This window comes from Apostichopus japonicus, chromosome 15 (genome assembly GCF_037975245.1).
Source record: "Apostichopus japonicus isolate 1M-3 chromosome 15, ASM3797524v1, whole genome shotgun sequence".
Taxonomy (NCBI): Eukaryota; Metazoa; Echinodermata; class Holothuroidea; order Aspidochirotida; family Stichopodidae; genus Apostichopus; species Apostichopus japonicus.
In genome coordinates, this window is record NC_092575.1 from 846,333 (window position 1) to 860,626 (window position 14,294).

General features: G+C 36.9%; 2 protein-coding genes across 4 annotated transcripts; one reads left to right on the forward strand and one right to left on the reverse strand.

Moving 5' to 3' along the window:
- Positions 1 to 13: 13 nt before the first annotated feature.
- Positions 14 to 6,251, forward strand: LOC139981099 (dehydrogenase/reductase SDR family member 11-like). 2 transcript variants are annotated; one of them, XM_071993282.1, is made up of 8 exons: positions 14 to 115; positions 785 to 951; positions 1,449 to 1,661; positions 2,432 to 2,526; positions 2,922 to 3,051; positions 3,319 to 3,387; positions 3,686 to 3,751; positions 4,598 to 6,251. In XM_071993282.1, the coding sequence occupies exons 2-8, from the start codon at positions 814 to 816 to the stop codon at positions 4,637 to 4,639; spliced, it is 753 nt and encodes a 250-aa protein (XP_071849383.1). In that variant the 5' UTR covers positions 14 to 115; positions 785 to 813; the 3' UTR covers positions 4,640 to 6,251. The 2 variants fall into 2 exon arrangements, with proteins under 2 accessions (XP_071849383.1, XP_071849382.1); XM_071993281.1 differs by having other exon boundaries at positions 22 to 191.
- Positions 5,278 to 12,908, reverse strand: LOC139981098 (dehydrogenase/reductase SDR family member 11-like). Of its 2 annotated transcripts, none has more exons than XM_071993279.1 (8): positions 12,758 to 12,908; positions 10,750 to 10,917; positions 10,242 to 10,454; positions 9,015 to 9,109; positions 8,323 to 8,452; positions 7,893 to 7,976; positions 7,532 to 7,597; positions 5,278 to 6,658 (listed from the first exon to the last, which is right to left on the reverse strand). In XM_071993279.1, the coding sequence occupies exons 2-8, from the start codon at positions 10,888 to 10,890 to the stop codon at positions 6,617 to 6,619; spliced, it is 771 nt and encodes a 256-aa protein (XP_071849380.1). In that variant the 5' UTR covers positions 10,891 to 10,917; positions 12,758 to 12,908; the 3' UTR covers positions 5,278 to 6,616. The 2 variants fall into 2 exon arrangements, with proteins under 2 accessions (XP_071849380.1, XP_071849381.1); XM_071993280.1 differs by lacking the exon at positions 12,758 to 12,908 and adding an exon at positions 12,622 to 12,643.
- Between the last annotated feature and the right edge of the window lie 1,386 nt (positions 12,909 to 14,294).

Consider the following 14,294-nt stretch of genomic DNA (forward strand, 5'->3'; position numbering starts at 1 on the left):
TGTGGGTTGACCCTGACGCTTGCGCATACCCAGGAAAATGTCTCTTCGAACATCATAATCAACCCTGACTGTATCATTCCGCCAGGGACCAGAAACAACTATAGGTGTTGCCACGGTACTTGCTGAAAATTTAGTCTGGTGGAAGTCATGTGCACAGGTGCACATCAGGTTTAAAAACTGACTCTTGCCAGGTGAACCAAGCATCTATTGCCATGAACATTATCTTAGTCAAAGTCAGGCTTGGACTAACATATAGGCCTAGGCTAATGTTAGGCCTAGCATGCACAGTAGGCTATGATATATTTGAGATAAAGATCTAAGCTATATTATAACCTTATACAGTAGTTAAACCAGTACCCTAGGTCTTGTTTTGGTTTTGTATGGAAATGCCAACAAAGTTGTCCATATGTACCAGCCTTGTTACATGCATGCATGAATGCATGATGTAGGATTGTGCTAATGCCGGACGTCTGGCCCCACTATAATCTAGTATCTACTTACAATTTTTATAACGTGACTTCAAGCCTTAATTTAGACTATTGCGGTGTTACAGAGAAATTTTGGGCAGGGTCAAATTTGGGCTAGCCTATATGCTGACTAGACACATGTGTGTATAGGCCTACTGTACTGTCAATTATTGCAGACTACCAATTGATACAAATTTATGCTCATTTGAAATAGAACTTAAATTTATGATCTGAAGAAGAGCTTCTCTTTCCTGGGATTATGGCAATTAAGTCTTGAGATCTCATTGCAAGATAAATCTTGCTTTCAATTTAAACAGAAATCTGGAACTGATCAGGAAGATTAAATATGCATAGATGGGTTGGAAGAGTTGCCATGGTTACCGGTGCAGCTAATGGTATCGGAGCTGCTACTGCCAAAATGCTGGTTGACAATGGCATGAAAGTAGCAGCAGTCAACTGGATGAAAGACTTCAAAGCATGTGAGGTGATTGCCATTTATTGTTTGCCCTTGTTATACTTGGAATGCATATATTTCCAAAGTGGAAAAGGAATACTGACAATTAAATGCCGATTCTAACACATTTACCTCTGTAGGGCAAGGTATCCAATCTAAGTAACTTGTCGTAGTTTGTTAGTTCAATACATACCAAGCTCTAAAGGAGATTTATGGGAAGCCAGAATTGCCTATACACTGTTCATGGCAAATCAATGCTCTGGTGGTTATTTGAATGACCCTCCTGCAGAAGATGCCCTGATATACTAAGGATTGTCAGTGACTCCAGTCACAGTCTTTAGCAATAATTTCACCAAGTTACGTCAGAAACTCAAGTAATGCAAGTTTAGCTGTATAAAAATTAAAACAAAAAACCAATGGAACACAACCCATGATTAAGCAATTAAATTAAGATTATTTTATAAACCCACATGAGGTTTCATTTGTTTGAAATTCTTATATCATTGATGTTTTAATTCTTTTTATAGGACCTGGCTGACAATCTGAACAAAGGTCAAGCCGAACGCCGTCTGCTTCCAATCCTCTGTGACATATCCAAAGAAGATCAAGTCTTGTCGATGTTCAAGCAGATCAGAGCAGAATTTGGAAGGCTCGATGTGTGCGTCAATAGTGCAGGAGTTGGTCCCGTTGGTGGTGACTTGATAGAGGGCAACACAGAGAGTTGGAAGCTAATACTTGATGTATGAAAGTATGAGCATGTAGTGTTGTTGACACCTATAGTCACGACTGCAGACATTGTTAATTTCTCTGTATGATGACATGCATGTATATTCATGGTCTTTTGGGTTTTAATCCATCTCGGCCCTACGAATTGGAACCTCTGTGCATTCTGTTCCACAAATTCCAGCATTTGAATGATTTTCAACAGAAAGGCATATGTTTTAAAGTACTCTGTGTTTACTTTTTTCAAGAGAAGGCCACTTTTTATTGACAGTTTTTGTAATTTTTAAACCAAAGGTTACATTTTAAATGACAAGAAGAGGGCACCTCAAATATATGAATATGAGAAATGAGATATTTCACAAGAATGGATTTTTATCCTAGCTGAGGTGCACTTACACCACCCCGGGCTGCAAGGCGGGACTGATGTGGGTGCAAAGATATAGTCATAACCAGCAATATTTTGTACAAAGCATTCATTCACAGCTGGTATAGAGGGTGTAAGATAGCAAAGTAGCAGGTTATGAAACACTGCTGTAAGTAACTGATAGCAGGTAAATGTAATTGGCCAGCTTCTAAGTTAGGATGCCTACATTTTCCCTACAATTTTGACTTTATGATAGGGTTAATCACCCCCCAATAATCAATTCTTAGATGTGAATGTGTGTTTATTTACAGTAGTTCACAATACAGAATGTTTTCATATTTACATGTAGTTTTGGAAGTAATACTCTTAATCTGGAGAATAAATGCATATGACATTTGATATGAAATTCATTTCATATTGCAGGTTAATGTGATAGGTCTTAGTCTATGCACCAGAGAAGCAATAAGATTGATGAGAGAGAGGACGGATAACAGTGGCTACGTAATTCACATTGGAAGGTAACACGTTACATCTAGAAACCCACGTTATTCACATCGGAATGTAACACATTACATCTAGAGATCCACGTTATTCACATTGGAAGGTAACACGTTTTTATCTAGAAACCCCCTTTTTTAAAGTAAAAATGGAAATCACTTTGTCAACATGCTGGACTTTCTAAGTTCCCAACAATCGATATTTTTGCTACCTTTTTATACTGAAAAACTTCAGTTAAGTTAAAAACCAGTAAAGTTAGATTTAAATTGAAACCTATGTTCCATAGTAAAAGAGTAGTCATTGTCTGTTGGGCACACCAAACTGACTGTTTAAAAATCTTCTAACATTATTTCTTAAATTTTCCAGTCATTTTTCTGTTCATTATTGGCTTATATTTAATTGTTTTCCCTGTCAGCTACTGTGGTCACAGAATACCTAACAACCACCAGCTGCATTTCTATGCAGCTTCTAAGCATGCTGTCAAAGTACTCACTGAGGGTCTGAGGAGAGAGCTAAGAGCCATCAATTCTAATATCCGAATCTCGGTGAGTGGTAATTGAAAACCCCAAATAAGCAACCTATTTAGATTGATAATAACTGCAGTTGGATAAAATGGGGAAGAGGGGGGGGGGGTGTAAGAGGGATATATATTATAGGTTTACTAATAATCTAGAGAATTTAGTAGTCAATTATTTTTAATTTTTCAAGAGGCTGAGGATGGTGAAAATACATTGACAATGTCTAATCATCAGTGACTTGTTCAGAATCTCAATTTTGTTAATTAAGTTCACAGTTTTCATCTTCCATTTCAGAGTATCTCACCAGGAGCAGTTGACACACAATTTGGTTCCGATATAATTACTGATCTCAGAACTCGACCAGTAAGTTACATTTTTTGTTCTTTCTCTCTAAAATCCAGAAAAAAGGGATCTTCTGTCCAATATTAACTTTGTAAACAATCAATTTTGGGGCACATTTGGTCCAGAGAGGCTTCACAAAATCCGTCCCTGAAATGATAGAATTCGGGTCAGCTTAAATTAAATTAAATTTCATTCAATAATTGGCAAATGTGATATTTAGTACAGAAAATTGACTTTCTCCTTTCTACATTCTTGGATATGTTTAATAGTTTAACATATGGTTAAATGTTGAATCCGTTTATCCACATTCTCTTGATAGAGTGTATCATCAGAAGATGTTGCTGATCAGGTGCTGCACTGTCTCAAACAGCCTCAACATGTTCAAGTAAGTAAAGGGTTTGTAAAGCAAATGAATAATTAGACCTTTCCTTGTAAAATTTGTTATTTGTGTAGTTCTGTTTTGGATATTAGACCATAACCAAAAAAAATTGTTCCAGGAAGTGGAGGGAGTGAGGGAGTTTCTTTTTTTTTTAGGGAGTTTTCATCAATGTGAGTTTCACAATCAATTGCAGTCGAATTTGGAGTGCATTACTTGGTTACTTTGGTGATGTCAACAACAAAAAAACTTAAAATGGGGAATTAAAAGAAATGTTCTGAATATCAAAACCTTTGCTTTCATGGTTGCTTGTGAACATAGTATCTCACAGAGGGGTTGCTGGATGGATATCAAACATTCTATGTGGATGCCCATGTTGAAATCAGGAAGCCTATTTTGGTGGTTTGTAAAAGGTCACTTGAGGTCAGCAGACAATGAAACATGATAAACATCATATTTCAAGAAAGGAAAAATGTATTTGCATGCATGTAGGTCTATATTGAGTAGATGAAACCTATTGTCTTTGTGAATGTTAAAGGTTATTTAAGGTTGCCAAATGTGAAAGAGGGAAACCTGGATGGCTCTTAAACTTTGTCTGTGGATGCCATTTGTTGCACAGATAAAGTTTGTCATTAGTGGAGGTGACATGTCATTTGAGATTAAACTGTGAGTGTGATTACCATATATCTCAAGAAGGAGAATTTGGGTGGTCATCATTCTTGTAGGTGCCCCACAATGTAATAATTGCTTTGTGCGTGGCAGAGGTCATTAATAGGTCATCAGAAACCAATACAGTAAGGAGGAAGTCTTTATTTGATCCTAAACATTACACTAACTTTTTCATTTCTGATTCAGATCCTTGATGAAGTGATTCTTCCAACTTACCAAGCCGGATGAAGATGGCACTGTGAAGGACAATGGTTTCTCATTTTCATATCAGATGACATTGCTCCTGGTTTTCCTATTAATTTGCTGATGGGTTATAAATGGCTATTTAATTGAGGCTGCCAGCATGTTATTTATGCTGTTAATATTATCACAGCTCATAATAAAGGGAATTGATGGCTTTTTCCGGCTTCCATATTTGCCAAGCAAAGAGACATTAGCCATACCTAGTTTTACAGTTAGAAAAATTATTGATTCAAACTGTCAAGGCCTTGGGCCCTAAACTGAAACTGTGGGAGCTCATATTAAGGCTGAAGACTTTGATAGCTTTGTTCTGGATCAAGAGTTTGGGTCACACGATCTTGAAATACTGAAATATTAAAACAGGAACGCTGGTCAACTATACAAGGGGAAGAGGAACAATATTAGTTTACAGAGTCTACGCTGATTTGCGAGGCTTCATATTTCATGTCTGTAGATAGTTTACACTATATAAAGAAATTCATATTTCCTTCAATTCTGCATAAATATATTCCTTATGTGCATCAGTCATTCCAGCTTGCTACGACAACATAGTCAATGTGCCTTATATGTAAGATTATGACCATACAATTCAAATGTAGATAAATAATGACAGCATTATCATGATGTAATGTTAAAGCCAGCTGCTTTATTTCGTATGGAGAAATTGATGCTTAATATAACATATAATTATCTTTTATACAGTTTCTACTTTGCTAGTTGGTCTGGAACACGTAGCATTGTGAACCAATAACTGTATCCTTCATATCATCTCATAAGTTGAAAATGTATGTGGCAGTTAATATTAATCATTTTAGACCGACTCAAAATGCCTAGTTTGGTACTTCATACTACTTCTTAATTAAAACTCCAAGGTTATGGTTTTAGATCTGAGCTCTTAAGCTGAAGGGGAGAGGATGTGCTTACTCTGGGTTTGCACTCTGTGTGTAGTTGTAATTTTGCCAGTTAATTTTACAAACATTCCATTGCTTAGGCATCTCTTCAAATTAAATTGGTTAATTGTACCAATTGTGATTGTACACATTACAATTATTACATGCTGCCGTGAATATCTGTCCAAGGAGGGAATGGGAATTCTGTTCCGGATCAGTCGAGATCTTTCTATAAAACTTGTATAATCTTTTTCATCCCAAGCTATGATTAGTTCTGTAATAAACAATATCTTGAAGTTATGTTAGTTTGGTGCAAACATACATACCATTCTGAATGAGGGGCATGAGAGAGGTGGAGGGGGGTATGGGACTCTCCCAAAAGCAAAGTTGGTAGTAATAAACTTTCATTTCCAACAGAACCAGGGACAGTCCCAACAACTTATCAATTATTCATGTTTGTGGAGGTTTTATCACCTCTTAAATTTTGCAGGAATTTTGTGTGCCAGGAATTTGTTCAATATTTTGAAGAAACTAAGTAAAAAGTGGATGGAGAAATTTAAATTATTCAGTACTAAAAAATGCTTAAAATATCAGTGATATACAAGTAAAGCACCATGGTGAATCAACTAATGCCTTAATTTCATTTGTGAAATTTATTAGACTTTCACTGAAATGAATATGATTCTCAATAAACCAACAGAAGACTCAACCTTTAATTTTGTTGTATTCTTTTTTTCTCTTTTTATAGTTTCAAAGGAATAGTGGAAAATGAGACGGAATAGTGTATTTTTAAATCCACTATTCCGCTGGAATAGTGGTAAATATTCTAAAATTCGACCCCTGATCATAATGAATTGTTTGCTTATTTAAAACAAATATTTAGTTAGAAACATCTCAATAAATATAAAAAAGAATGGCGTAATGCTATCATGATAAGAATACAAGAAGTATTGAGAAATGTATTCTCTTACAATTATTTGAGCTGCAATTTTCAGTTGTATGCATTAATGGAAGACTCTAATATAGTTTCATTAATATGTCCTCCCTTAGATATAAGTGTAAGAGAGATACTCCGTCAGTGAACCTGCTGGGTTGGCCTCACCAGAATGTCATGAATCTGAAAAAAAGGGAGAGCAAAACACAATTGTCTCTTACAAAATCATTTTCAAAGAGCAAAAAACATATAATCAATGACTGGAACTAAAGAACTGTTAGATATGCTAAAATGGTCACAGTGTACAGAAAAAACTTGAAGCAATTTTCGTCAGTTTTTTATTGTCTGTTTTGCATGGCTTGCTTGATTCTTGTTTACACAAGGTTTCATAATAATAATAAGTAATATTTATATAACACATAATCAGAAAAGCTGCTCAAAGCACTTTACAAATGTAAAACCTAAAAACAAATAGTAACAAAAACCAAAATAGATTCAAAATAACTTCATGGTGACAAACATTGAACATGTGTCAAGTGTCAATACGTTTGGGCCTTGATCTCAGTCTCAAGTCATTTTATTTCTTTCCTTAGGAGGCAAATTAAAAGCACCCACACTATGATAGTGAAATATGTGTGTGTGATACCTTGGCTTGTTAACACTATAGCTCAAGAATTAACATTAACATTACACTTGGTGTGTAGATCCACTTTGGTAAGAAGATAACTATTTTTGTCCATGGTGGTCAAAGTTCATCTGAGTTCAAAGTTTTGAAGATGTTGTAAACACAGTTAATGTCAAAAAAAGTAAGCTTGGATGAACTTACTTTGTTTGAGGGTCTACCTTTGTGGATACAAGAACTGTTTTCTTGTAAACATTAATAACTGAAAAGATGCAGCTGGGATCCACCTTAGTGGATACACAAACCAAATTGTTTTGATGAGGTCAAAGGTCATTTGCTGTCGATAGGTCTTTAGTATTACAGTAGTTCTCTTAAAACTTTGGTTAACTTGATTTCTGCTTTCATACATCATATGGAAAAGAGTATTGTCTTACCTGCACATGTGCTGGCTGACAAATACAAGTCCACACAAGTTGTGCAATGTCTTCAGGACTAACAGTCTGTATGGAAAGGAAGTGATCAGACACTAACAGGAATACCATGAAATTAATTTGAAACATAATAAAGCAGTACACTCACCACATAATACTGAATGTGAATGTATTAGAGGTGTGTCGAAGGGACAGGTAGGATGTAGGGAAGGAGAAAAGGGAGGGCTGGGGCAAGTCCCTCTACCATATTTATCATGAATCTGCCCACCCAGCAATGAAGGAAACACACAAAGGAATATGTATATCTAGAATGCCAACTTTTAAGGTGCTTTCAAATGTTTCCACTGAATATTTATATACTTACTTGCTTGGAGGACATAAATTCATCAAAGTCCCCTTTCATGGCAACCTTATTGAAGTCCGTCTCTACGAGACCTGGAGACAAGCTCTGTTAGAAACAACCAAACATAAAAGTTACAAAGCAAATTTAAAGCTTATTCACAGTAGTTAAAACAATAGAACTGATAGCAACCTTTGGTGCCAAAAAATAAATAAATCTTGTAGGGCAAGAAAACCCCCTTAGGCCCTTTTCTCAGGATGGACATATGCCAACATTTGTGCCCCAAGAAAGCTTAAACTCTTGCTATAAGCCTGGCTGCAACCTCATTTCGGCTGAGATTTAATAACGAAACTGGATTAAGTCATTGTTAAGTTTTTTCTCGTTCCTTACAATAAGGGCTGAGAAACATTTCCCTCTCTTACCCTCCTTCTCTACCCTTTTCAGCGAGACTTACCGAAACTCGAATGTTTGACTTGATAGCTCGAAGTTCTTGCCTCAAGCCTTCTGTACAAGCATTCACGGCATACTTTGATGCGGAATAGAAGTGGAGGAGACTACTTCCTGGGACTCTGTGGCCGGAGAAGCTGCAAATTGAAAGTTTAGGTTGATGGACCATTAATGGCTGATGAAGTTTATGGAAGTGTGTCAACTTTAAAACTAGGTTGCATTTTGCTAAATTTATGGATGGGTACCTTACAGGCCCCATAACAACTTACACTGTTTGACCAACAGAAAAAATCTATACCAAACAGTTGCTATCACTCTATTTCAAATTCCCCAAATAACAGTTAGTGGCTCTTCCCCAAAAGGAAATTGTTATACAAACAATGTCTAATAAAATTTAAAAAAAAGTGTTTATGTATACACTTATGTTACAAATGCAAACAAACCACAACTTAACAGATGAATAGATCAGACAATTGTTTATAAATGATACTTAAGTGGATTTCTTTATTATAATCGTTTGATATTGTTAATCCTTGCCAGTGATAAAATACACATTTTGGTTGACCCAGGACAGTGCAACAACTCCCAGTGCATGAGAGGTGTTTACCCTTTCCCTATTGTCTCCTGACGTTGGGGGAAACGTGCTCTTATCTTATTCAGTCTAATAATTCATTCGGGCAGCTACTTTCTAATATTTACCTGCTGATGTGGATTACGTGACCATCATCTATGCCCTTTTCTCTCATCAGTTTTATCGATTCTCTCGTACAAATGCAGAGTCCAATCACGTTCACCTGCCATGCAAAAAGGAAATGATATCATTTATACTAACTGCACACAGTTCATCAAAATGTCTGTACTATCAGTTATTTCAATGTCCAAACAAGATTAATTTGGACCACACAATGTCTATGGTCCTAGCTCATCTAAAGAAACCTTGCTCTCCCTTGAAGACCATATCTGGCAATTCAATATCAGAACTGCTTCATGTGGCTCTCTCCTTCATGTGAGTACCATGAATAACATGGTAAAGATCATGCTTAGAATTATAGATTTGCACATTTATTTTATTATGGATGATAGGATGAGATCTTGACCATGAATATCTCAAACTCACAATTTACATATTATGAAACAGAGAATTATATATGTCAAGTGAATAGCTTGTACAAACATGGGACAGTGAACATACATATTCATATCATGTTAAGTATTTAATATGTAAAAGATGACTAATTACATCAAGAGAGTATCTTGTTTAAACATATCAAAGAACATGAATATTCATATCATCTTACTATTCATGATGTACCAGATGACTAGATGCATTGGTGAGGAAGATCTCAAACTCACAATTAATCATATATCAAAGGGTTGAAAAACAGTACACTTCTCCCTTCAAGTGAGTTCCTTATATTAACATATCAATGGATATGCATATTCATATCATGTTGCTATACATGATGCCTAATGGCAGGATACAATGGTGAAAGGTTGATGAGGAAGGTCTCAAACTCACAATGTATAAGTTATAGAAAGGTTGACAATAATGTCTCACTTCAAATCTTGCATGTACACATAACAGCAATTGTGCATATTCATATGATCGAGTGTATTCATGTAAAAGATGACTGCCCCCAGACAAGTGTTATGTACTACTAACAAGTCACAATGTAAAGCACTTACAGTATGACTACCCTGTTGCAATGAGACAGGTTCAAAAAGGTTCATACTGTCAGTATGAGTGCTTTACAGCATGATCTGAGTGTACAGTATGGAGTGGTACAAGCATTACAATCTGTCCCAACTTGCTTTGAATGGTACCGACCATTATTTGACTAGCATCTTTGGGAGCAGGTTTGGTGAACTTTATATGACTAATTACCATTTTCTCCACATAAGGAAGTCTTGTGCACTGAGCCTTACATTGATTATTTGTTGCCAAGATTCTGTGCTCCCATCCAGAAGACCAGCATTGCCTAGATTTATACCGGCATTGTTGATACAGATGTCCACACGTCCAAACTCACTTCTGATTTTATTGAACATCTCAAGAACTTGGGCCTCTTGAGAAACATCGCACTGGACTGGGAGGACAGAGGACTCGGCTTTATTTTGGTTGAGTTCTGCAGCAAGGGTCTACAAAATAAATTAAAAACCAAAAATGTAGTACTTATAGCTAACATCTGTAAAACAGAATTCTACAAACACTTGAACAAGTACATGGAGATCAAAAGTGGATCTGCAGGGGGACTCAGGCTAATTTAAAGCAAACAATCGGAGTAAGGATAGAACACTCTGAATAGTTTTCATGATTTGTGTATATTTCTTTTATTTGCATTATACATAGCTCAAGCTCAGTTCCATCACTCCAGGAATATTACACTTTTTATTGAAGCACTTATAGTGTACATGGAACTCAATTGAGCCCTACCTGTAAACCCTCCAGCTTCCTTGCACAAACAACAACTTTCATGCCTTCCTTCACCAAAAGTCTAACAGTGGCCTCTCCAATACCAGCAGATCCCCCAGTTACTATGGCGACCCGTCCAACCCATCTTGATGAATTTGCCATGGTTGACTGCCAATCTCAATATTCTTGCTATAAAAGATATACATTAAAAATGGAATATTTGTATTTATTTCCATGCTTTGTTTGTCATTAATACTTGAGTATGCTCACGGAGATCTGTGAAAGGTTTTTGGTATTAACAGGATTCGATAGTAGTCATTTATAATAAATAAAACATAACTAAAAAAAACTTTAAAATGGGAAAAACAATTGACCAGTACTACAGTAACGCCTGGGATGGACCTAATATAAATTGTTAACACTCATTTCATTGCTACAACGTCTGTACATGCAAAGCACTGGATATGTAACGGCTTGGAACTTTGGGGAAAGTGGGTAAGTTTGACGCACTTCAATACCAAAATGACAACATGACTCAGCATATGTTAGGAGCGCCTATTCTCCTACCCTGCTGTAGCCTACTACATGTATAGCCCTACTGTGGTACAATGTCTAAAGTTAGGCTAGTCCAGTCCTCCTCGTTTCCCGCATATAAACCTCAGTGCAACTGATAGTGATAGAACATACTACTACAGGTCTACTATATACTGTAATATAAGCCCTAATCCTAATTTAAACTTAGATTAAGTTAGGCTATCTCTGAACACACACATTATTACTATTAGTGTCCCAGTGTGACTGTATTTACTAGGTGACAGCTCAAATGTAACTTGACTATGGAGAGTAACATATAGTAATCTATTTGGGGACTAATTGCTTGAGGTTGGCTGATATTGGGAATACACAATCAAGAACCTGAATCAATGTTGGATGATACAAAGCTGACAAGGTGCAGCTAAACTTGTATGTTAATTATTGTTTAAAAATTCGGGTCGAGGCGGTTTCTGAGCCAACAACAGGTAACCTAATGCAATTATTCCTATTCTAAGCCTGCACCACGAAATTTATTAAAAGCATTCTTTTTTAACAAAATATTGCAAAAGCGATATTTGGTTTGTAGAATAACATGAACCTATGGAGACTTTTGTGTTTGTGATAACCAATGTTCACCACAGAAATTTATACATACTAACTCCATAAATACCCTAAAGTTTAAACGTTTTATGCTCTTTTTAATAATTGTTCCATCTTACATTTTTGCCGTTCAGTTGTCAGGTTTGAATGCATTTTCTTTTTCATTGCCATCTTATTGTTCACGTTTGTATTATTAATATTCTTATTTTGAATATGATTATTTTTTCAAAGTGGCTATTCTTACGACTGTTCGTAAAAATAATTTCCGACTACACATGCGCAGTTGCTATATTTATGACAGGAGAACTATTTTTTACGACCAGGAGTAACAATAATTTCCGGTTAGGGTTAGTGTTAGGATTGGGGTTCAGGGTTAAAGTTAGGGTTACCCCTACTACAAGCGCAGTTGCTTTATTGACTTTACTGCGCTTGAATTCGCCTTTGTCGTAAGAATAGTTTATAAATAATTGTTACGACTAGTCGTAAGAATAGCCACGGCCTTATTTTTTATTCTACTTTCAGCTTTTATATTTCAGGGCCTGGGGGGGGGGGAATGATCTTTACGCTAACGGAGTTTACCCGTTAAGGTTAAATATATAAATAAATAAATAAATACATACATAGGCTATTACATAGAAGCCATATCGCACCATATTACAGCTATTTGAAGGTCGCTCGCGCCCTACTTGATACACCCAACACAATGACTCGCGCAAAGGGTGCCTACGTTATAGTAACGAGGTTACGACCAAATCTTACAGGCATGCGACATGGTCGCAATTTACACATGTGATTCATTGTTGGTAGCTAAATACGAAGTAACGTCTAAGAAAGACAATTTGGATGACAACGTGATAGGCTTTTAGCAAGTTGTATTAAATTGTTGCCAACATACCAGCATTTATTCCACTTATGGCGGGCCTACAATCATGCAGTCCAACAGTCTATATTTCGTTGCTATTTCTCGGGCCCTATATCTATGGAACGCGAAAAGGGAACACTTATTTCGTTGTCTAAACCAGGGTTGTCCAACCTTTTGCAGGGAAGGGTCACATGGAATGATTATGATGAAGGAGAGGGCCGCATGAACCCTACGCTCGATTTTTCGATTTTTTGACCGAAGCCCAAGGCAACAAAATGTGAGCACTGCGCGCGGAGCGCACTGATTTAGTTTCTTCCCTGATAAAACAGATGAATAAAGTACAACCGCCCCCCCCCCACCCCTCCGCTGAGATTGTCACACAAATTAACTGACCTGTATGCATTTTTTGGGACCGAGAAGGTTCGAATGATTGATCATAAAGCTTCAAATTGTTATCAATAAATCTGCTCACTAAAATTTCGCACCGTATACAAGCATCTCTGGCGGGCCGGACGCAACCCTGCGGCGGGCCGGACTGTGGCCCGCCGTAGGTTGGACAACCCTGGTCTAAACTAAAGTTTGTTGTTGTCTAGACTAAACTCAAGTTGTGGCTGCTGTGTTGCCATGCTGTTGCTCAAACTCACATTGATTTCTAAACTTCCATTGTTGCCATCGGCGCTATTCAACAATTATTCAACCACGTAGTATTAAAAAAATAGGCGTTTCGCACGAAATTAACAAACAACACCAGCGCAGGAGAATGCATGATACGTAGGCAGCTATCACTACTACTACTAGACCTACTACTGTTACAACAGGGAGTTCCATAACAACTCCATGGTTACACCTAGAGCCATATCGGTAGGCTACTCTTACTACTGCTATGTCTAGACTCATCAATGGAAAGAATTCTAAACAGTCTAGACTACTCACATATCCTAATTAATGACGTGCATATAGTACGCATATGCAGCGCAAGTTGAATTTGGAGCAATTGTATGTATGTATATATTTTAGATCCTCCTGCAAGCAGGAACTCGCGAAGAAGCCTTAGTAGCTCATCAAAGCCGCAAGCTGACCGAAATCAGTATCTTAGATTCATTTTTCAGTCAGAGAAGTATGAGGCTGGATGAGCAGAATGGATTGAGTAGGAATACCATAGGAAACTTGGAAATGTAATTGCCAGAACGACAAAAAATTCAATCAGCGGTATGAATTTAAAGGGAGAAGTAAACACAGCCATCATAATTTAGTAAAGCTTACAATAGAGATGGTTGTGACAAATTCCTCAAATGTCTAAGGAAAATCTTTGCTTAGCAGAAATCTTGCTTTAAAGTCGCATCATCGTTTTTATGTTTTTGTTTTCTTAAGCATCGTACGAAAAGGATTCTACAAGATGTACGTGCGAGATTTGGCCGGGGCATTTTTTGGAGATGACAGTGGTATTATATATACGATCTATACAAGGACGCATCTCAGATGTCTCACAGAGGACCTGATATACATCAGTAAAGAAACAGACACCGTGGTATAGTCTACTCTTAGGAAGGAGTTGATGTGGGGCACATGA

Coding starts and splice junctions, on each gene's coding strand:
- LOC139981099 (XM_071993282.1), top strand. CDS start 814: ATGCATAGATGGGTTGGAAGAGTTGCCATGGTTACCGGTGCAGCTAAT. Junction 1,662..2,431: donor GTTGGAAGCTAATACTTGAT/GTATGAAAGTAT, acceptor TTCATATTGCAG/GTTAATGTGATAGGTCTTAG. Junction 3,052..3,318: donor ATTCTAATATCCGAATCTCG/GTGAGTGGTAAT, acceptor CTTCCATTTCAG/AGTATCTCACCAGGAGCAGT.
- LOC139981098 (XM_071993279.1), bottom strand. CDS start 10,890: ATGGCAAATTCATCAAGATGGGTTGGACGGGTCGCCATAGTAACTGGG. Junction 8,453..9,014: donor CACGTAATCCACATCAGCAG/GTAAATATTAGA, acceptor TTCAATTTGCAG/CTTCTCCGGCCACAGAGTCC. Junction 7,598..7,892: donor AATTTATGTCCTCCAAGCAA/GTAAGTATATAA, acceptor CTTTCCATACAG/ACTGTTAGTCCTGAAGACAT.